General features: G+C 35.8%; 1 protein-coding gene across 2 annotated transcripts in view; it reads right to left on the reverse strand.

The window, feature by feature from the left end:
- Window positions 1-645: 645 nt before the first annotated feature.
- Window positions 646-24,944, reverse strand: part of GFPT1 (glutamine--fructose-6-phosphate transaminase 1) — a 72,469-nt gene continuing 48,170 nt past the window's right edge. For both annotated transcript variants that reach the window (XM_032652971.1, XM_032652970.1), the window contains 7 exons: window positions 23,362-23,482; window positions 22,562-22,719; window positions 10,141-10,255; window positions 9,760-9,887; window positions 8,637-8,804; window positions 7,794-7,955; window positions 646-7,151 (listed from right to left, as the gene is read on the reverse strand). In XM_032652971.1, coding sequence (XP_032508862.1) covers window positions 7,107-7,151; window positions 7,794-7,955; window positions 8,637-8,804; window positions 9,760-9,887; window positions 10,141-10,255; window positions 22,562-22,719; window positions 23,362-23,482 — 897 coding nt within the window. In that variant the 3' untranslated portion in view covers window positions 646-7,106. The remainder of the gene's footprint in view (window positions 7,152-7,793; window positions 7,956-8,636; window positions 8,805-9,759; window positions 9,888-10,140; window positions 10,256-22,561; window positions 22,720-23,361; window positions 23,483-24,944) is intronic.

The following is a 24,944-nucleotide window of genomic DNA, read 5'->3' on the forward strand; positions in this document are numbered from 1 at the left end:
GAGAATATCTATTTAAATAATGATTAAATTTTGAGGCATCCTATTTGAGCAAAAGCCAAGCCATTATAGATTCTTTAATTTTAAAAATAACATTAAAAATCAGCCCTATCTTCTGATACGGTGATTGTCAACATTCTCAGAGCTGCCCTTACTTCAGCCCAAAGGAGTCGAGAACCATTAACTTAAGAACATCACACTTTGGGAAGGTCAAATTGAAGAGACCGATGTGTCTGTAAGGCAGCTAACTTTTCTCTATCTTGGGGAATCTCAGCCACTGCCCTTCATTCCTGTGTTCTGTCACAGGAACAACCAGGAATTTGCAAATAAATTGATATAAATCTGTCTCTGCTAAGAAAACAACTCAAAGTACTTAAGTTACTAATGTTGTGTCAGTAAAGTGAATTCTGCACTCAGAGGCCAGTATGTTTTTCCACTTCACGTAAAGCACAGAAAAAGACTACCTATGTGAAGAAGTTTTTAAATTAATTTTTTGTTTCTTTCAAAGAAAGAAATGCTTTGAACTTCAGCAACACATGATTCCAAATTAATAACCAAGAACATAAGACAGAAATCCTACGAAGATCTCCCACAGTTCCTAGGTTTCTCCATAGCAGCAGTAAAAGTGAATTAAGAATAAAATCAATATTGGGTTTATAATTTTATTCAAATGACAAATACAAAACAGAAAGCAAGAGATTAAATTCAAAGCAAGTGTGCTCAATATTTCAAAACAACTCTATGTACAAAGTAAATAGGAATAAACAACAACAACCAAAAGTCCCCATAAATCACACTGGCTAGATACATTCAAGTCTAACAGAAAGAAACCTGAATTTAATGCAATTTTGATTACCTAGAAACTGAAAGTCTTTATCGTCTCAGACTATTTTCCATCCCAGTTAGGGGCATTATTTGAAGACAAAGCTTTCTAACGAGTCCATCTCACATTGAACTTGCCATAGTAAAACATCCTTGACTGATGCCACACTGGTTTTTCTTAATGCCAACAACAGTGCCACCTGAAAGGGGCCGTTGGCAGAAACAAACTGTAGTGATCCTGACACATCTAGACCTTTGCACCCTGGCTATTGCACAACAATCTAAAACTAACGGATATCAACCTTTGGGTCTCACAAATTAAGAATATATTAGTTAAGAACAAGTGATCATTTGCCTTTCAGGTATAGTGCATCTAGCACTCTCAGTGAGTATTTACCTATATTCCAGGCTTTGGGAATTCTGGCCATTTTCCTTCTAAGACCTCACCATATTTATCTCCATTTCAAAGCACACAGAGCTAAGTGATGGAGGCAAAAATTAACCTCTAAATATCCCCTGGGTGTGCAATAGCTGTTGAGTTCCACAATGTACCTTATCCGCATTGTTAGAAATAATGCAATCGGTTGCTAAACTGCAGAAATTAAGAGCATATGAAAACATGCCAATTGCTTTCATTCTAACAGGCATAAAGTCTTATTAACTTTACATAAACATATACAAAGGCAGGTTGATAAATGAATGCGAAGGAAATAACTATAATTCTATCCAGAGTGCACTTCTCCAATTGTTTACAAGCTCTGTTTTTTATTCCATATTTTCAATTACACATCCATATTCCATATCAAAAATTTTTTGAAATATGAAAAAGGAAATATGGCTACATAACAGCATTCTCTATAAGAAATACATGTGTGAACCTTGGCGTTTTGAGTCAATGAATCATGTTAATATGAAGTTCACAAATATGTCTTTCCAACCTTGGAAATAATCTCTTGTGTACATGCTAACCAAAAAGAGAATAATAAATTTATCTTATTACATATACACTTCCTGGGGAGGGGTCAGCTGGTTAAATGACCTATAACCTGGCAACTTCTCTGTATATTATTACAAGATTACTTTTTTGTGTGTGTGTGCGGTACGCGGGCCTCTCACTGTTGTGGCCTCTCCCGTTGCGGAGCACAGGCTCTGGACGCGCAGGCTCAGTGGCCATGGCTCACGGGCCCAGCCGCTCCGCGGCATGTGGGATTTTCCCGGACTGGGGCACGAACCTGTGTCCCCTGCATCGGCAGGCGGACTCTCAACCACTGCGCCACCAGGGAAGCCCTACAAGATTACTTTTTATCTCCAGGATGCTTGTTAAACTAATAAAGCTTCTACATCATTTTTTTAAATTAGATAGAACAATTTGACCTCAGATGAATGGGAGAAACTTAAGGACTTCTTTCCTTCACCCAAAAAAATTAAAGAACTTATTTTACCTCAAATCCACTTAATGAAAAGTGGCCTCTTAATTTTTACGGAGATTATTTCTTGGCCTTTAATAGGCACTCGGTAAATACTTACTGATAGTGAACTGAAGAGAATCTAAAGAAAACCTTTCACTAGGAGTAAAGCTAAATTTTATGTAAAAAAATGTGGCCTGTGGAAAAAATGATCCATGCTGGTGTGGATCTGGGCTTTGCTGCAGAGCAACACAGAGTGAAAAAGAGATGAGAGATTGGGCTCAATTCTACGGGAAGGCAACACAGCACGTCTATTCATTCAAACCACCCTGGCATAACTCTGTCTCCTGCAAAACACAGCAAGTGCTGTAAGCACTAGGGACAGAGATTTTAGCTTGCTGTTTATAAAAGGATCCTGTAAAAGGACTCTTTGTTCAATGATTAAGAGATTGCCAGATACTACAGAAACTTTAGGTTTGGAGTATATGCTGTACTTGCTATTCACCCATCTTAAATATCCTTCTTTTGCAGCTATCAATTCACTTAAACAAAGTTGTTGATCACTGCACATACCCTGTAAATTTGCTAAAAACAACACAGTGTCACAAAAAGTTCTAAAAGACTTGAGAAAGTATAATATTTACAGAGTATAACACCAGAAAAAGTAGAGCCTTTGTTTTATCTAACAATCCTTTTTAAATAATTGGGAAGTTGGAGTGAAGACGTGACTTTTAAATATATTTATGTAATATTTCTTCTTTTTAAAAGCAACAGTAATGAATAAACTTTTAGCATCAAAAATGTTTACCAACAACTAAAGTAAACATTGGCTACATTCTTAGTACAATACAATCTTTAACACAATGACAAACATGTATACACTTCAAATATTGGCAAATTGCTTCAAAATGCAATTCTCAGCAAGTTTTTGCTAACTTATTCACAGTTCAGAATTATAGTCACTGGACTCAGAAGACATGAGGAAGAAATGACCAACTGGCTCAGTAAACTAAACATTCATCTTGAAGAACAGAAAACTGAAACAAAGGCAGGATGATTCTAAAATTTCTAGCTCACAAGAAATATAATTTAAACAAATACTGAAAGTTTTATTTAAGCAAAAAATAAAAATTAACTGCAGAACAGTTTTAAAAAGCTAACAGGATCACTTCTACATTCATTCTGAAAACTAGTGTAGTAAGAAAGGTAATTTGAGAATTTCCTAAAAAGTTCTCATTAGCCATTATTTATGGCATATTCCATAACACTGATATCAAGCTATTACAGACTCACAAGTTAATATGGCATAACTACGGTTTTGCTAGTTAACTATGATTTTTATTTTAACCCTGGATACTATTGGTTCAAAGCTAATATTACCATTCCTACTGGTTATCATGTCACAGATCTAAAGATACAGTTAAATTCATCAAGCTAGGGAAATACTGATAGATTAACAATCTTTAAATATTGAGGGGAAAAAATGATTTAATTGTTAAAACTTTTAAACCTGAGGCTCTAACACCAAAAACAAAGAAAGTAATCTGAAATATGTTTTCGCAGGTAAAACACCACCTGGTATTCTGGTATACAACATCTACTAAATATGTGGATATAAGACTTCTTTATCTTTCTTTACCATTCCCTTCAATTTCTTTGGCCTTCACAAATTCAATGTGAGCTCTGAATTCTTTTTAAATAAACATTTTCAACGACATTGTGCTTTTTAGAAAAATCACTTAAGTTGTAGCATACAATAAGTAATTAACATTAGTCGTTCCCTTTTATTGCTATAGTATATATCCTAATTAAAAAAAAAAAAGAGAGAGAGAGAGAGGAAACTGACCCCAAAGAACTTCTTAAAATATGTTTGTTAAAGCAAACATTTCAGCTGGTTTTCCTTCTTTGAAGAGTTATAGAAATGTGTCAAAGGAATACTACCAAGGAGCTAAAAAGGGGTTCTTTTCCTCTCATCCTCATAATTAACTCAGGTCAAGAGACCTGTATTCAAAAGGATAAGACAATGCCATCTCGGAAACAATTTCCTAAGAACCTAAGAGAGAAAATCTTTATTAGCACTCTAACAGCCCCATCTGCACATCACACTGTGTCAGTTCCCTTTTAGTTGTGATGCTTGATTGTTTTCACCTTTGAATCTAATGACTGCTGTTCCTTAGAGTACCACAGACACATGGATCTACAGCCTGTGATAACAGCTTACTCTACAAAATGCACTTCACCTCTTAGGAACATTATATGCACCAAAACTTGGACCATGATTTAAGTGAACAAATCCACTCACAACATTTAACAGCTCAACTTCATTTTTCTACTCTCTCACCCTGTGCCTTCCAATGATCCTAGTCTCCACGAGTGATGAGTCCATCTGGGGACAAGTGGACTTTGCTTTAAACAGGATGTATTTTTCAGTTTCTAGCACAGTGACTTTCCCATAATAGGGTGTTGACAGAGTTATAACAAACTAAGAACAGTTAACATTAATTTTCCTCCTACCATCTATTCCTATGGCATAGGTGATTTAAAAAGACAGAAAAGCTGACTGATGCCAAAGTTACAATCATGTACTTGGCCATGTGTTAGATGCTAACATGACCTCTGGCCTACGAAGGGCTCAGGACCTGCGGTAAGGAACTCTAAGTTATACATGAGTGAATTTAAATTTTAAAGGTACTACAAGAAAGAATTTTTACAGAAAGGACTCCTTTTGTAGAATATCTTTCTTGAAAAATCAGATTTTCTTACCCTGTATTATACTGGTTTTAACTGAGCATCCACACTTATTAGCAGTTTGCCTCATTACAGTATTTTTTGTGTTCATAATTCATAAAAGCATCTAAAAATCACTACACTAAACAGGGTAGGGAGCAAGAAGAAGGGGTAGGGAATGGAAGCCACGTTTGTTTGGAAAATACCACTTTTTTTTCCTCACTATTGGTTTTTGAGATTTGGTTTAGAACTTACCCTAGCCTGAAGTGTATATGTGTGTTTGAGAGCTAGAGAAAGATAGACAGACACACGAAACACGCACACACGGAGAGGGAGAGGAAACAGAGACTGAAAATTAATGATTGATTTCACATATCAGTTTCACTTAGAAAGCTAATTTGAACTTTGGAAATGCTACAAATCCATATATATCATGGGCATAAAATGCTAATATAACATAAGAATGACACTACACACATACTAAAACTAGCAGGCCTACACAAAATAGTATTAGAAACAACTAAAATAGATAAATATAGCTATAGTAGCTATATAAATGTGAACAGTAATCCTATTTCATTTTAAAAACAGGTTTCTAGTCTTAATCTAAGAGTCCTTCTGAATTACCTCAAAATATGCCAATTCTTTCTCTAACCCTAACACAAGGCAGAATTCTATGCTTCTCTTCCAATAGCTACTAGAAAATCGTAACCTCATCAAGAAGTTCAAACACAGAAAAAGGGAAAGACCGAGCTTACTTAATTATACTAAATATCTTACCTTCACAATTTAAAAGTGACAACTTTTGAAAGAGAAGGACTTAACCAAAACATAAACACACTGTCCTGTAACGCCCAAGGTGTGGCCAAAAAAGCTCCGTGAAGAAATTATTACAACTTTTTGGGTGTCAAGCTAATATTCTACTTTAAATTTTTTAATCTAAATTGTAAGTTTCCATTTCTGACACTAGCCAGCTGAAGGCACCTCAGTATTATTTATATCTTCTTCATTCCTAAATATTTTTCAGGAGTAGAACAGAATATACAGAGAAAACTTCCTAGAAAGTAATACTAAATTTTATATAATCCTTCATTAATATCAGTATAAAGCATATAGCTTTTTCTAATTCTAGCCCATCGTATACATTTAGAGTCAAATGATTAGTCAAAAGACTTGTAAATCTTCCAAACAACTGCAAGGAGCTTCCAAATTGGCACAAAGGTACTACTAGTTTGATGCAACAAGGCAGTGAGAGAAGTTAAAATTAACTGCAGGTAATTCTTCTCTGGGACAAAGTTGAAGAGAATTCTGAATATATTGGTATTGAGACATTTGATAGCAACTCTGTGTGGTGATTTCAAAGAATAAGATAAAATGTCATTCAGCAGTAATTAAAAAAAAAAAAAACTACAGATACGAGGAAATTAAAAACCACTTTCAGGAGATGAAAAAGCAAGGAGTAGGATATACAACATGTACGTATCCCATCTTCAAACTTAAAATCATATTGTCAATTGTACAAAGCAGCTCAAATTTAAAGTTTGTGCTATGAAATTGTGCAAGTATTTTCTATCAAGGGCTGGAGAAAACCAACACACTACTATACTATTTATCTTCCTAAGATACCTTGACATACAGATAACAGGCAATAAGTTTGAGAGACTAAGGTTAACAACTTAGAAATCCCACAAAGAAAAGTTTTCAGTTTTTAAGATTTACAGTTTGATTTAAAAACAAAATAACAAACAAATTTCCAAATAAATCACAGCATCTTCTCTCTATAACTGAATTCAATGTCCGAGTACATTGCTGTTGGCTTTAAATATTCCAATTAAATGCACTACTCTTTCACTGGCCGCCTCTCAGATTGAAGTGGAGGGCCCGGAAATCCAATATGCAGCATCCTTTAATGAAAATGAGAGCTAAATCTCTTTCTGACACCAATACCAATATAGATTCCATTATTCAAACTCCCTCACAAATTACTGGGAAAACATGAGGTAATTTCACAAAAATCACAAATTGAATGGAATAATTATAACTGATATATAAATAAGGATTTACTAGAAAAGGCTTAGGGGGTGATATTTTAAATCAAGGTTTTAAATACAAAAGGTGTCTTGTGTTGCTTAATTGCCCAGTTTCAGATGTTCCTTATTCTACGGTTACAGATTTGGCTAGATTCCGCGGGAAATCAACCTGCAAAAAAAAAAAAAACCCAGCAATTTTTGAGAGATTATACAGATATGGGGGGGGGGGAATAGCTATAAGCAAATTATTTTTGATTATAAAAAACATAAAACAGAAAACATGTTCATTAACCATCTTTACTATAGACTACAAAGAATTAGATTAGAAAAGATAGTAATATATCTTTAAAAGACTTGAAATCAGGAAGAAGAATTCCAAAGGAGCCAGTTCGGCACATGAAAAACTCCTGTGGTCCTCTATGAGGTGGCATCCCTCTCAGGGGACACTAGAAATGTATAAGAGCAGATGTTTTGATTGTCACTTTGGTTGTCACAATGAATGAGGGACCAGGAATGCTGAGAGTCCTGCAGTGTGTGAGAAAGTCCCAAATAAAGAATTTCCAATAGCTACCTCATTAAGAAACACAGAAAGAAAACAGGTAATCTCCAATCATGGAAGTAACGTCCAAGTTTCCTTCAAGTCCATGGGTATGAAAATGTTAGGCTGTAACCTACAAATTGGGCCATGGAAATATAACAAGTGACAGAGATATGTATGAGGGAATTCTCAAATTCTATTGCTAAAAATTTAGAAGGAAACTATCAAAATGTACCAGGGTGAAAAGCCAGACCAAAGCGGTCCACCACTTACATCATAGCCTCTCAGCACAGCCAGGTGGAAGGCCAGCAACTGTAAGGGGATCACGCTGAGTATGCCCTGCAGGCAGTCCACTGAGTGTGGCACCTTGATTGTTCTTTTTGTGTTCTTAATGGTCTCAGTGTCTTCCTTATCACAGATCACCACTGGCCGCCCCTGGGAAAGAAACCACACTCGCAATCACTGGTTAAGCAAAAGCAGGGCTGTAACACATGAGCATGCAAATTTTGCACTGCACGATTCACACGTGGCCTCACTGACATAGGCTTATTTAAACTCACAATCCCATGTGGTAAGTCTCACTCACAGTCAAGGAAACAGAAGCTTTGTAAGATTCAGTGCTTTCTTAAACTCACACAACTAAGAAATACCAGGCTTGGTACTTAATTCTAGGACTACCTGCCTTCAAAGCCCAAGTCTGTAACCACTACATTGTGACTAGAGATTAACATCTTTGGAAATGTACATACAAAGCCAAATGATCTGAAGAAAACTCAGTTAAGCACAGCACCAGTAATATTAATGTAAAATCTAGTTCCTCCTGAAATACACATTTGAGAATGTTAAATTAAAAGAGAACAGCATACACTGATTGAAGAAGACAGGACTTGGAGACCAAGACCTCATTTTTGATCTTGGTTCTGGTATTATGAGAACTGAGCTAGGTCCTGTCAAAACCCTTGAGTATCTCAGATTACTCACATGCAAACCTAAGCATGTTTTGTAAGCCACCTGATGCGTACTGGTCTATCACTTTAAATGCCATAAAGTTCAAATAAGCTTTAGTGACCCAACCCTTAACCCCCCAAGATGTCCTCACAGCAGCTCCTGACTTACCTGCCTAGCAACCACCTGCTGAAGAGCATTCTGACACTTGGCATAGGTGTGATCTCTCATGATGATCATGATGACAGGCATCAACTTATCCACCAAAGCTAGAGGGCCGTGTTTCAACTCACCAGCAAGGATACCTTCAGAGTGCATGTAAGTGATTTCTTTGATTTTCTAATAGGAAGAAACTAGATTAGTCCTCAGACTGTTTTTCAAAAACCCATTCTTTAAATATTACACAAGACATCTGATGTCTGAAGTCCCTGTCTATTTATCCGAAAGTATTAAAGGATCACTGATGTGCAAATATAGCTAACAGGTTAACTGATCGTTATTTCTAAATATAATGTCAACAACTATTTGGAAGTCCACAAGGACTTTTTGAAGAGTTTAGACTGTCATGAATGTACTCATATTTCTTTGTAACTGATCTCCCAATTGCTTCATATTTGACCTCAATTAAATCTCACACCTAGAGAACTTAATATTTATTTTATTCATATTTGGACAAAAATGTAACCCAAGTTCCTTGCTAAACCCACGGTATCATGCTAAAATGTAGTCTTCTTGATTTTCACTTTTGAATTAAGTATTCTGTTATACTTTGTTATACCTCAAGGTAAACAAATCAGAATGCATAAATATAAAGGCACTTTTGTAAAACTTCCACCTATTTCATTCAGTCTAAAAGTATGACTGGGACTTCCCTGGTGGTGCAGTGGTTAAGAATCCGCCCACCAATGCAGGGGACACGGGTTCGAACCCTGGTCCAGGAAGATCCCACATGCCGTGGAGCAACTAAGCCCGTGTGCCACAACTACTGAGCCTGTGCTGTAGAGCTCGCATGCCACAACTATGGAAGCAGTGTGCCACAACTACTGAAGCCCGCGCATCCTAGAGCCCATGCTCCACAACAAGAGAAGCCACCGCCATGAGAAACCCATGCACCACAACGAAGAGTAGCCCCCGCTCGCCGCAGCTAGAGAAAGCCCGCGTGCAGCAATGAGGACCCAATGCAGCCAAAAATAAATAAATAAATAAAATTTTAAAAATAAATAAATAAGTAAAAGTATGGCTATGTGCCAGGTCCATAAGTCAACATTCTGAAATTGTAAGTGAGAAGACTTACTAGGGCCCCTTCAAGACAAGTAGCATAATGATAGCCACGTCCCATTATCAAGACTGACTTCTGGTGATAAAGTTCTGTTGCCAGTTTCTGAATTTCATCATCCATGCTCAAAACTTCCTTAATTAAATCTGTTGAGAAGTAATATTAGCAAAATCTATGAAAAGAGGACAATAAACTAAACCAGTATAATAATAATAACATATGGGTAGCAACCGATAAAAGACCAACGTTTCTAATCTTCTGTGCTATCACTGTGGGGTTTTTAAACGCACAGGTGTAAAGTAAAAAGATCTTGCTGACTAAATAGGTACAAGCCACAGCTTCACCCATTTATTTCCCACTCCCTTAGACAACAAGTAGAGTGTGTGAGTATCTTCATACCAGGCAGCCGCTTCAATCCAAGCATGATCTCTTTGCGTCTCTCTTGCATGGAGATCCTGTCATCACACATCATAAGAGCAAACATCACAAGGGATACAAACTGGCTTGTGTATGCCTGAAATACCACAAAAAAGCAGAAGAATTAGTTGCAGTTGTATTTTAAGAAGCTGGAATTTTTAATTTAAAAAGGTGAAAATAAACAAAAAAATCCCCACTGGTTTAAGTGCATATTTTTTTAAAAACAGCATTAGTAGCAGCAAAGTAAACCAGTATTTAGGAAATCTACCACTGTTCTCTTTTTCCGAATTTGAGCAAATAACTTAACCTTTATTTCCAAATACCAAATATAAGTTCCTTATAATGCAGTGGATGCTTATGAAATCCCTAACACAGTACCCTCAAGAAAGGAAGAGAAATGAACCAAAGGACGGTAAGTAGAGAGTAAATCTGTATGTGCATAACCAAATAAGCTTTGAATGTAAATCAAAAATAAGGGTTTAAAAGCCTCTCCTTAATGTACTTGCACTGGTTTTGTTGGATTTTTAAAAATTTTTCTCTTTGATTTTTCACTTTTGTCTATTGCCTGTTCTTACTACTTTTTTTTTTTTTTAATTTTGGCTAAAAATTTTTTTAAAGTTCAATTGTAGAAAAGTAAATAGAAATAAGAATAAGCCCCAATCTTATTAGTAGGAATAATTACATTAATAATATATTATTAATAACACTGTAATTACTTTCGATTTTTACTATTTTTTCCCTTTATATTGTTAAGAAAATTATTAGTAGGTGTAATTTTATAAGTTGTGCTATTCTTTTTTTATTCTATTTTATATTTTAATTTAATTTTATTTTTGGCCACGCTACATGGCTTGCAGGATCTTAGTTGCCCAACCAGGGATCAAACCTGTGCCCCCTGGAATGGGAGCAAGGAGTCCTAACCACTGGACCACCAGGGGATTCCCCAAGTGCGTTCATTTTTTTTTTTTCATTAACCAATTAATTAATTTACTTAATTTTGGCTGTGTTGCGTCTTCATTGCTGTGCACGGGCTTTCTTTAGTTGTGGCGAGCAGGGGCTACTCTTTGTTGCAGTGCACGGGCTTCTCACTGAGGTGGCTTCTCTTGTTGCGGAGCATAGGCTCTAGGTGCACAGCCTTCAGTAGTAGTTGCGGCACACAGGCTTCAGTAGTTGTGGCACACAGGCTCAGTAGCTGTGGCACACGGGCTCAGTAGTTGTGGCTTGCAGGCTCTAGAGCGCAGGCTCAGTAGTTGTGGTGCATGGGCTTAGTTGCTCCGCGGCATGTGGGATCTTCCCGGACCAGGGATCAAACCCATGTCCCCTGCATTGGCAGGCGGATTCTTAACCACTGAGCCACAAGGGAAGCCCATGTGTTGATTCTTACTTACCATCACAAGCACTTTCCCAAGACAGACTGCTTTCTATCTTGTTTACTAGTGTGTAATAACCTTGAGCAGTTTTTTCCCTTTTGGGTCTCAGATGGCCTACCTCTTAAAGATACATAATACTTACAAGATAATCATGAGAATTAAATGAAACAAATGTAAAGCATTCAGCATAACGCCTGACATACAGGCTCAAAACAAACTTTTCATTAATGAAAATTTGAACTAAGAGACATTTATTTTCGGAGGCTACAGAATGTAAATATTTGAAAACTTGCGGTCTCACTGCCAAGCCCATTTTGATTCCTGTTAGCGACATATGAATGTGAGATATGCCTATTTTACCACATTCTTTGCAATATTGAGAACTACCCTTTTAACGAATTTTTACCATTAGACTGCTGGACAATGTACTCTCGTGACTACTTCACCATACATATCTTGAATCCAAAAAATTAAGATTATTTTTCATATTTGTTAGCCATTTGTGTTTTCTCTTTTGAAAGTTAATTTCATTATTCTTCACTTGTTTTTTGACTTGGGTTTGTTTTCTTTTCAGTTGGTCTTAAAAAGGTCTCTATTGTTACATTTCAAATACATTTTCCCAGTTTAGGTTAACCTTTTACAATGGTGTTTATTCACATAGAAGTTTTAATTTTTTAACTTTATGTCATGCTTTGAAGCTTAAATAGTCCTTCCATCCTAACATCAGTTAAGCATTATTAAATTTTCTTAATTCTGTTGTTTCCATTTCCATTCCTTTTTTCTTTACATTTTTATTCATCTGAAATTAATTTTAGTGCAAGATGTTAAGTTGTTTTTATTTTTATAAATACACAATTTTCCCTCCATTTCGCCCCACCCTATCTCTCAAATGTCAAGTTTGAGACATTTCTTGTAGCCTAAGTTCTTTGATACACTAGAGCTATGTTGCAGGACTATAGATTCTGTCCCAGATTTGTCATTTTATTTATAAAACAATATTCCCATCCAGAAACATCATATTTCTATAAATTTGTTAGGAATTTAAAAGTCTAAAGAGTTATATAGTTTTCATTTATTTGACAAATATTTATGGATATCTTACACATTTCCTGGTAGACTTATTTTTAAGTATTTTTTATAGCTATTGAAAAATAGAATTCCCCCCCTCCAAATACACACCCCCGTACTTTTCTAAGTAGTCACTGTCAGTTTATAGAGAAAACTTTTTGTATATTGAAAAAAATTTTTTATTTAAGTATAATTGATGTATAATATTATATAATTTACAGGTGTACAATAAAGTGATTCACAATTTTTAAAGGTTATAGTCGATTTATAGTTATTCTAAAATACTGGCTATATTCCCCATGTTTTACTTTGTAGCATATTTTACACATAATAGTTTGTACCTCTTCATCCTCTCCCCCTATACTACTGCCACACCCCTCTTCCCTCTCCCCACTGGTAACCACTAGTTTTTTCTCTGTACCTGTGACTCTGTTTCTTTTCTGTTATAGTCACTAGTTTGTTGTATTTTTTAGATTCTACATGTAAGTGACATCATACAGTATTTGTCTCTCTCTGCCTGACTTCTTTCACTCAGCATAGTGCCCTCCAGGTCCATCCCTGTTGCTGCAAATGGCAAAACTTCATTTTTTTTTTATGGCTGAGTAGTAGCCCATTGTGTGATATTATATATAAATACCACATCTTCTTTATCCAGTCATCTGTTGGTAGACACTTAGGTTGCTTCCATATCATGGCAATTGTAAATAATGCTGCTGTTGAACATTGGGGTGCATGTATCTTTTCAAATTAGTGTTTTTATTTTCTTCGGATATACACTGAGAACTGAAATTGCTGGATCATATGATAATTCTATTTTTAGTTTTTTGAAGATTCTCCATACTGTTTTCCACAGTGGCTGTATCAATTTACATTCCCACCAAAAGCGTATGAGAGTTCTCTTTTCTCCGTATCCTTGTCAACATTTGTTATTTGTGTTCTTTTTCGTGATAGCCATTCTGGTAAGTGTGAGGTGGTATCTCGTTGTGGTTTTGATTTGCATTTTTCTGATGATAAGCGATGTTGAGCATCTTTTCATGTGCTTGCCGGCCATCTACATGTACTCTTTGGAGAAATGTCTATTTGGGTCTTCGGCCAATTTTGCATTCAGGTCTTCAGCTGTTTATTTGATGTTGAGTTGTATGAGTTGTTTATATATTTTAAATATTAACCCCTTATTGGTCATATCATTTGCAAATATTTTTCCCATTCGGTAGGTTGTCTTTTTGTTTTGCTGATGGTTTCCTTTGCTGGGCAAAAGCTTTTAAGTTTAATTAGGTCCAATTTGTTTATTTTTGCTTTTGTTTCCATTACTCTAGGAGAAGGATCCAAAAATATAGTGTGGCGATTTAGGTCAAAGAGTATTCTGCCTATGTTTGTTTCTAGAAGTTTTATGATTTCCAGTCTTACATTTAAGTCTTTAATCCACTTTGAGTGTAGCTTTATACATGGTGTTAGAGAACGTTCTAATTCATTCTTTTACATGTAGCTGTCCAGTTTTCCCAGTACCACTTATTGAAGAGACTGACTTTTCTCCACTGTATATTCTTGCTTCCTTTGTCATAGATTAATTGAACATAAGTGCATGGGTTTATTTCTTGGCTCTCTATTCTGTTCCATTATTCTATGTGTATGTTTCTGTACCACCACCATACTGTTTTGACTACTATAGCTTTGTAGTACAGTCTGAAGTCAGGGAGCGTGATTCCTCCACCTCTGTTCTTCTTTCTCAAGATTATTTTGGACATTGGAGTCCTTTTGTGTTTCCATACAGATTTCAAAATTACTTGCTCTAGTTCTGTAAAAATGGCATTGGTATTTTGATAGGGATTACACTGAATCTGTAGATTGCCTTGGATAGTATGTTCATTTAACAATATTAAAATTCTTCCAATCCAAGAATACAGTATGTTTCTATCTGCGTTGTCTTCAATTTCTTTCATCAGTGTCCTATAGTTTTCAAAGTACAGGTCTTGTAACTCCTTAGGTATATTTATCCCTAGGCATCTTATTCTTTTTGAAGCGATGGTAAATGGAATTATTTCCTTAATTTCTCTTTCTGATAGTTCATTGTTAGTGTATAGAAATGCAACAGGTTTCTGTATATTAATTTTGTATCCTGCAACTTTACCGAATTCACTGTAAAGCTATAGTAGCTTTCTGGTGGCGTCTTTAGGATTTTCTATGTATAGTATCACGTCATCTGCAAAAACAGTGACAGTTTTACTTCTTTCTTTCCAATTTATAGTCCTTTTACTTCTTTCTCTTGTCTGATTGCTGTGGCTAGAACTTCAATACTATGTTGAATAAAAGTGTTGACAGCGGGCATCCTTGTCTTGTTCTTGATCTTAGAGGAAATGTTCTCAGATTTTCACCGAGTATGATGTTAGCTGTGGGTTTGTCATAATATGACCTTTATTATGTTGAGGTAGGTTCTCTCTATGCCCACTTTCTAGAGAGCTTTTATCATAAATGGATGTTGAATTTTGCCAAAAGCTTTTTCTGCATCTATTGAGATGATCACGTGGTTTTTATTCTTCAATTTGTTAATGTGGTGTATCACAATGATTGACTTCTGGATACTGAAAAACTCTTGCATCCCTGGGATAAATCCCACTTGATCCTGGTGTATGATCCTTTTAATGTATCATTGAGTTTGGTTTGCTAATATTTTGTTGAAGATTTCTGCATCTATGTTTTTCAGTGATACTGGCCTGTAGTTTTCTCTTTGTGATATCTTTGTGTGGTTTTGGTATCAGGGTGATGTCAGCCTAACAGAATGAGTTTGAGAGTGTTCCTTCCTCTGCAATTTTTTGGAATATTTTGACAAGGATAGGTGTTAACTCTTTTCTAAATGTTTGGTAGAATTCACCTGTGAAGCCACTGGTCCTAGACTTTTGTTTACTTGGAATTTTAAAATTACTGGTTCAATTTCATTCCTGATAATTGGTCTATCCAAATTTTCTATTTCTTCCTGGCTCAGTCTTGGGAGATTATACATCTTCAAAGAATCTGTCCATTTCTTCTAGGTTGTCCATTTTATTGGCATATAGTCGTCTGTAGTAGTCTCTTACGATCTTCTGTATTTCTGTAATGTTGGTTGTAACTTCTCCTTTTTCATTTCTGATTTTACTGATTTGTGCCCTCTCCCTTTTTTTCTTGATGAGTCTGGTTAAAGGTTTATCAATTTTGTTTATCTTTTCAAAGAACCGGTTTTTAGTTTCATTGATCTCTTCTATTATTTTTTTAGTCTCTATTTTATTTCTTCTCTGATCTTTATGCTTTCTTTCCTTCTACTGACTTTGGGCTTTTTCTTTTTCCAGTTTGTTTAGGCGTAAGGTTAGGTTGTTTATATGAGATTTTTTCTTATTTCCTTAGGTATTCTGAGGAATACCTTATACCTGAGGTATCACCATAAACTTCCCACTTAGAACTGCTTTTTCTGCATCCCAAAGGTTTCGGATCATCATGTTTTTGTTTGCATTTTTCTCTAGGTATTTTTTCATTTCCTCTTTGATTTCTTCAGTGATCCACTGGTTGTTTAGTACCATGTTGTTTAGCCTCCTCATTTGTGTTTTTTGTAGTTTTTTCCTTGTAGTTGACTTCTAGTCTCATAGCATAGTGGTCAGAAAAGATGCTTGATATGAATTTAATTTCTTTTTTAATTTATTTTTGGTTGCGTTGGGTCTTTGCTGCTGCGTGCAGGCTTTCTCTAGTTGCGGGGTCTACTCTTCGCTGCGGTGCGCAGGCTTCTCATTGTGGTGGCTTCGCTTGTTGTAGAGCACGGACTCTAGGCACGTGGGCTCAGTAGGTGTGGCTTGCACGCTCTAGAGCACAGGCTCAGTAGTTGTGGCACACGGACTTAGTTGCTCCACAGCATGTGGGATCTTCCCGGACCAGGGATCGAACCCGTGTCCCCTGCATTGGCAGGGAGATCCTTAACCACTGCGTCACCAGGGAGGTCCCTTGATACGATTTTAATTTTCCTAAATTTACCAAGTCTTGTTTTGTGGCCTAGCATGTGATCTATCCTGGAGAATGTACCATGTGCACATAAAAAGAACGTGTACTCTGCTGCTTTGGGATAGAATGCTCTACACATATCAATTATGTCCCTCTGGTGTAATGTGTCATTTAAGGCCAGTGTTTCCTTGTTGATTTTCGGTCTGGATGACTGGTCCACTGATGTAAGTGGGGTGTTAAAGTCCCCTACTACTATTGTGTTACTGTTGATTTCTCCCTTTATGTCCGTTAGTATTTGCTTTATGTATTTAGGTGCTCCAATGCTGGGTACATATATATTTACAATCGTTTAATCTTCTTCTTGGACTAATCCCTTGACCATTAGGTAGTGTCCTCCTTTGTCTCTTGTAACAGTCTTTAAAATCTATCTTGTCTGATATAAGTATTGTTACCCCAGCTTTCTTTTGATTTCCATTTGCATGGAATTCCTTTTCTCATTCCCTCATTTTCAGTCTGTGTGTGTCTTTAGATCTGAAGTGAGTCTCTTATAGGCAGCATATATATGGGTCTTGTTTTTGTATCCATTCAGCCACTCTCTCTTTTGATTAGAGCACTGAGTCCATTTACATCTAAGGTAATTAATGATATGTATGTTATTGCCATTTTATTACTTGTTTGGGGGTTGTTTTGTAGGTCTTTTTTTTTTTTTTTTCCTTATTTTGTTCTCTTGTGATTTGACGACTATCTTTAGTGTTGTTTGGATTCCTTTTGCTTTTTTGGGTTTATATCTATTATAGATTTTTGGTTTGTGGTTACCATGAAGTTTTTATATAGCAATATGTATATATATGTGTGTGTGATTGTTTTAAGTTGCTGGTCTCTTAATTTCAAATGCATGTTAACAACCCTGCATTTGTACTCTCCTCCTCTCATGATTACTGTTTTTGATATATTTTACATTTAACTGTATTGTGCATCCCTTAACTGCTTATTGTGGACATATATGATTTTACTGCTTTGTCTTTAACCTTTCTACTAGCTTTGTGGGTGGATGACTTCCTACTTTTACTGTATGTTTGCCTTTACTGATGAGCTTTTTCATTTCATAATTTTCATGTTTCTAGTTGCAGCCATTTCTTTTTCGCTTAGAGGAATTTCCTGAACATTTCTTGTAGAGCTGGTTTGGTGGTGCTGAACTCTTTTAGCCTTTGCTTGTCTGTAAAGCTTTTGATCTCTCCATCAAATCCAAACAAGAGCCTTGTTGGTTAGAGCAGCAGTCCCCAACCTTTTTGGCACCAGGGACCGGTTTCGTGGAAGACAATTTTTCCACGGTCGGGGGTGGGGGGGTGGGGGGATGGGAGGGTTCAGGAGGTAATGCAAGTGATGGGGGGGATGGTTCAGGCAGTAATGTGAGTGATGGGGAGCAATGGGAACAGCAGATGAATCTTCACTCACTTGCCCGCCACTCACCTCCTGCTGTGTGGCCCGGTTCCTAACAGGCCATGGACTGGCACCATTCCACAGCCCAGCACCATTCCACAGCCCAGGTGTTGGGGACCCCTGGGTTAGAGTATTCTTGGGTGTAGGTTTTTCCCTTTCATTGCTTTAAATAAAACATGCCACTCCCTTCTGGCCTGCAGGGTTTCTGCTAAAGGTCAGCTGACAGCCTTATGGGAGTTCCCTTGTATGTTATCTCTTGCTTTTCCCTTGATGCTTTTAACAGTCTCTCTTTCTCTTTAATTTTTGTCATTTTAATCGCAATGTGTCTTCCTCTTTGGGTAAGTCCTGTATGGGACTTTCTGGGCCTCCTGGATTTGGATGTCTATTTCTTTTCCAAGTTAGGGAAGTTTTCAGCTATTATGTCTTCAGATATGTTCTCTGCCCCTTTCTCTCTCTCTTCTTCTAGAACCCCTATACGGCGAATATCAGTACACTTGATGTTATCGCAGAGGTCTCTCAAACTGTCCTCATTTCTTTTCATTCTTCTTTTCTTTTTTCTGTTCAGCATCAGTGATTTTCACTACTCTGTCTTCTATTTTATATATGTTTCCTATAAAGCACCTTACATGAATTTTTATCCATTCTAAGAAGTTTCTGACTTGATTTTCTTAAGTTCTACAGGTAGTCAATCATATCAATTGCAAATAAGAACTTGTTTCCTCCTTTCCTGCTGTTTTAATTTTTCTTACTAAACTGGATAGAACTTCTAGAATAGGGATAGCAAATATGTTTCATATAGAGTCAATCCTTACCTACTGGTTGTCACAGTGAAACATTATGTTGAGAAGGATTCTAAGGGCACCTTTTTTGCTTTGCAGTAATACAGATAAAATCCTAGGAAGGTTCCAGAAGAACAGCTAAGGCCCACCAAGATAAAGGTCCTGAAGCTGTCTATTTTGCTGTTCACTCATCCATTTTTCTCTATTATTTGCCTCCTTCTGCTTCATTGGGTTTCCTTCTTCTACCTTTTTGAGTTCAATACTCAGTTCATTTTCTTTTTGAAGCATTTAATGCTATGAACCTACTTCTATCACTCTGGCCGCACTACCTAAATTTTTACCCATATTGTTCATTATAGTTATTTTTTCTAATAAGTCTTTTTAAATGGCAATTCTGATATGATTCTAACTCAAGTTATTTAAAGACACGTTTTTACGTTCCAGGCATTTGAGGGTTTTATTTACATTTTTATTATTAATCACTAGGATTACTGTGATATTGTCAGCTACAGTGCTATGAATAATGTTAACTTTAATAATTCATCCTGGGTTTTTTTTATAGATTATATGCTGAATTTCTACTACTCTTCTCTGGATAAGGGATCACATCATGAGTGAATATTTTCCTGTCGTGATGTGGATAATGAGCCTCCTGTACAATAAAATCACAGTCTGCTAATGCTCCTTACCTTCCCAGTAGTTAAATTACATTCCCTGTTTCCTCTTGCTGCACCTCCCAGCTACCAGGTGCTCATACATTCCTCCACAGCTACCTGTCCCTGTCCTCCTATGTGTTCCACTGGCAGACTAGGATTTTTTTCCCCTTAGCACTAAAGTGGATTTTCAGTCCCTTGCCTCCAATCTAACAATCATACCTGTATTCTAAGTTCCAGTCCTTCCCAGTCTACTTCTTTCTACTGAAGTTTACTTTTCAATAAACCAATTAATCACAAAATATACTATCAGGACAGAGGGAGAGACCCAATATCTTGGACTCCTGGGATACCTAAATTGTTTCCAATCCAAAATGATCAGATAGTGAGTATTCTGGTTCCTCCAGCCCACAAATAAAAATGTTATTCTACAGAGTATGCTTCTTTGTTTGGACTTAAAACATCTCAGCACTGGTTTTTAAAAGCAAATATTAAACAGAGTAACTTTAATGCACATATTTTTTCTACTGCATTCAGCTTAATGTCCAATTTCATGTTTTTCATTTCATCAATACATACCAGGCAACCAATTATGAAAAAAATAAGCTACACCTCACATTTAGAATTACTGAGGTTTGAAAGAATTTACCAGGACAATGCTGACTCTGAACTTTTCAACTTGGTTTTACTTTTTATTCAGCCAAAAATAAAAGTTACACTGCTTTATTTTTTTTTTTAAATCAACAAAAGTCAGTACTGTGGTGAACTTCTAAACACCTGCAATAACATACAAGAATTACTGAGTCTGCACAGTTATACCCATCGATTTCTACAGAAATATCAAATTGTCTATGGTCAAACATTCTGATAAATTTAATAATATCTCTCTAACCTTGACAGTTTTTCAGGCAAAGTTGGGAATTAATCATCAAGATTATAGAATTCTTATGCTAGCCCTATCATGGAGCCCAGGGATCAGGATCAATTAGAATTTCTTTCATCACCCATTAACATATAAACTTATACTTGCCATTCAGAAATGATCTATAACTAAACACCCCCAAACTTTTAAATAACTCCAAGCCCAGAATGTCTATGGCAGTTAAGGAAAACAAAATTACTTTAGAATCCAAGAAAAATTAAACTAAGACTAAGCTGCCATAATACTAAAATTTTTCAGGGAGCCATTTTTTTTAAAGAATTACAGTATATACTATAAAAAGATGCTTCTTTTCCTATACAAGATGTAACCATTGGAAGAACCTGGGTAAAGAGTACATGGACTTCTCTACTATCTTTGCAACTTCCTATAAATCTATAGTTATTTCAAAACAAAAAGATTTTAGAAAAGGACTTACAGAAAAAAAAAAAACTATTGATACAAATAACACATGAAAAAAATCTCAAAACGTCATGTTAAATGGAGGAAGCTAGATACAAAAGACATGTATTACACAATTCCATTTATAAGAAATTTGTAGAAAATGAAATAATATAGCAAGAGAAAGCAATACTTGCCTGAGGCTGAGGCAGAGGGGTAGGAGTGGGAACTGACTGGAAAGGGGGACAAAGGAACTTTTTCAGGTGATTAAGTCTTCTAAAATTGGACTGTGGTGATAAACAGCCAAATTTACTAAAACCATATACACTTAAAATTGGTGAATACTATGGTATGAAAATCATACCTCAATGAAGCTGTAGAAAAAAGGTTAGTGGCAGAATCTAGGTGACGGGTATACAGGTATTCATGTAAAATTCTTTTAATTCTGCTGTATGTTTGAATATTATAATAAAACATTGAGGAAAATTTAAGTTTTCATGACTGATACAATTAGAAATCCAAAAAACTGCATTTCCCCTGGCAGCTCACAGATCAAGAAAGATTCAATAAAAAGATAAGTCAATGGCCTCCATTCAGTGGTATGATCCCACATCCCATACATGCCACACTGAAGCCCTTGCTTCAAATGTGTTTGAATGAAGGGTCTGGGATTCTAATCCCTGATCAAAGCTGTCTGTCTGGACACTGTTCCAAGAATCCACAAGCTGCTGCTGAGGGCAGCTGTTTATTCATTCAGGCAGAGAATGGAAACCCAAGCACAAATATCTTACATGTTTTAATCACCACATGGAGAAAATTCAGGCTTCAGTTTTCTGTAAATTATAGTGTTAGCAATATCAGAGTAACCAAGAAACAAAAACCTCACTCAGAGTTTTTACTTAAGAATTATAACTTTTCCACAAAAAAATTCCCCATGAGGTTCTTTAAATGGAAAAAGAACCAAATGTGGTTTGTATATGTTAACATCATCTTCCCTTAATTAAACTCAAACCCACCAAAACCTATAAGCATCTTATTCAACAATCAGTAACAAATATTAGACTTAGGCAGAAAAAGACAAGAAACTGAAATTTTGAAACTATAAAGAGTAATATATTTGTGGAGAACATCTTTTGCATTTATACAACTTTCTAAGATTCCTGTTTTTACTAAATTTATGCATATCCCAATTTCAAAGAGGAAAGTAGTCTCACTAGGCCTTAAAAATGAAAATGAAGGTGCTTTTAAATCTCCACAGATGTATATCTAAAGAGAAACAGATATTGTCATATAATACTCAATTTATTTTTTTAAATAGCCAAATTTTATACCAAAAGCGTACTCCTCTTTACGAACTTCAAAGGGAGTGTGTATATTTTGGCACATTTATTAGGATAGTATAAACCTGTAAATAAAAATGTCAAAAATTATTAGACTTAAGCTGGGTGTTTCTAATTTGTTATTTTTCTAATTCCCTACTATACTTAATTAAGAGGGGGCATTATACTTACCACATATCCCACCCCACACAGCAGGAGGAATATAAGTGTTGAACGCGGATAGTCAGAAGAGACGTTTGCAAAATGAACTTTACATTATATACGCTTGTCCCTTTTAAACTCTTAAGATGAGTGTAAGGGGGACAACAAGTGTTTTATCTATTACTGAAGCTTAAGGCTTACGATAATTACAATTAGTAAACAATATGAGTTCTATAAGTGCTAAGAAATGAAATATAAGATACAGATTAGTCTGTTTCACCAACACTATGATTATGTAAATAATCACATGAGAACTAAGTCAAGAACTTACCTTTGTGCTGGCCACCCCGATCTCGGGCCCAGCATTGATGTGAACTCCACAGTCTGTCTCTCTTGATATGGAACTGCCAACCGTGTTTGTGATCCCGACAGTTAAAGCTCCTCTCTCCTTGCAGTACCGAAGACCCATCAGGGTATCTGCTGTCTCGCCTGGGTAAAAAGGAAGACAAAAGTAACACACAGAGCAGTCAACATATGCTGCTTTTTAGATGCAAAAAGAGAAAACTGACTACTCTTTCAACAATATCATTTGTTTTATTGTTATTTTTTAACTGAAGTATAGCTGATTTACAGTGTTTCAGTTGTACATCAAAGTGATTCAGTTATACATATACATTTTTTTCAGATTCTTTTCCATTACACGTTATTACAAGATACTGAGTATAGTTCCCTGTGCTATACAGTAGGTCCTTGTTGTTTATTTTATATATAGTAGTGTGTATCTGTTAATCCCAAATTCCCAATTCACAGCTCCCTCCCTTTTCCCCTCATTTGTTTTAAATAAAATTTAAAACATGTACTTAAAAGAATAAATTTGTAAAACTTCTAATAATAGGATCCGACTTCTTAGGATCGTCTTTCCTTCTTTGTCTTTAAAAATTCAGCTCTTCTGAGTGTAAAATGTGTTGATTTTACTAACTCATTAAGAATTCCATAACATCAAAATAAACCTATATTTGTCAAGTTATCTGCAATAACCAGTTTATCTTTAAATATCAGTTTTGCCAACATATGCTATAGTTGTTTGAAAGAATGACTTTCCTTTTCTTTAAGTCTTTAAAATTAGCATACCTGACTGACTAATGAAAAAGCAAACATCATCTCGAAAAACTGGGGTGTTTCTATCCAGGAAATCACTGGCTAGCTCCACCATGACAGGCAACTCGGTCAGCTCTTCAAGAACTTGACGTGTCTGCAGAGAAAAGATGACTTGGTCATACAACTTTACATCAAATACTCTTTTCCACTGGACTTCCTCAGACTCAATGTATAGTTTTCACTTTTTCTGATTATAAAAATGATACATAATGCAATGTTAGAAAATACAAACAACAGAGATTAAAGCATAAAAAAATAACCAAAATCCCACCACCCAGGAGATAAGCACTGTTAATATTTTAGCACAAGTCTCTTTAGACAATTATCAATGCATGTATAAATAAATGCATGTATAAAATGTTTTGAGAAGTGGAAAAAGTACTGTTCTGAGTTAGCTTGTATATTAACTCTAACTTCCCAATTCCTAGTCTTTACATGACAATTCATATAATACCAAATCACTGAGAATTTCAAATGAGATAATAACAGATATATCAATAAACACTGAATGAAAACTTAAACATGTCAGAAATACTATGTATTCATAAAGAATGCTGTTTCTCAAAAAAAGCCAATATACTTTAAAAATCTTGTTTTAAGAAAGCTCACTACTTTCAAACTCTGTAGAATGGAGGGTGGAGTAGGGGGTAGATAACCTAGCTAGAAATAATTCAAGGACACTATTTTGTATGCTAAACCACACAGGATTTCTAATATTTGTTTGTTAACTACAGTAGTCTCAGCATCCACCAGAAAACCCCAAACAAAACAAAACCCTTCCATCTTCTCAAATTAGAGAATTCTAACACAGCATATATATAATTTAAGCCCCACAATTCAGGCTTAGCATTGGATGAAACATTTAATCAAATTTTGTATTTCTGAATAGAGGGCTCATTCAATAATAGATCTAAGCCACCACTAAATTAGGCAATCCCTTAATTTACACTAATGTCTTTAATTCATTCTTTTTTTTTTTCCAGTGCTCAAAACAATCACTTTCTAACAACTCCTCCCTTCAAAATTACACAGATTTTCCTTTTTAGGACCATGTAATTTGGGGTGGGGGGTGGGGAGGGGAGGGAGAAGGGGGTGCTTTAGAGAAGAAGGAAGCCTATTGAGATGCAAGGGTTGAGTGACCAGCTAGTTTCACTCACTCGTCAAATGAATGGCTCCCACGAGTGTAGATAATTAATATTTTTGCCCCAGCAAATAAAAAAATTACTGTCATGAATTTTGGAAATCAATCCTAAAAGTAGAAACTGAGTGTGTAAGGGTTTTCTGTACTTACAGGAGTTGACATCAACAGCACATAACCTGTCTCTTTATAAGGGAAACTACATGTGGATCTGATTTATTGGACTAAAAGACTGTTAAATTCCTAGGCTTCTATATTGACAACCAACACACATCTTTGATACAGAATTTCAGCTTCCAAAATAACAATTTAAAGAACAAAGTCTATCAAAAAGAAGACTTCCTTTCTTTGCAGAAATGTGCCTACCTAGTAAAATCCTGTTGAGGTTCACACAGCCATCTGTCTGGGGCAAGTGAAC

The sequence above is a fragment of the Phocoena sinus genome, chromosome 13 (assembly GCF_008692025.1).
Source record: "Phocoena sinus isolate mPhoSin1 chromosome 13, mPhoSin1.pri, whole genome shotgun sequence".
Classification (NCBI taxonomy): Eukaryota; Metazoa; Chordata; class Mammalia; order Artiodactyla; family Phocoenidae; genus Phocoena; species Phocoena sinus.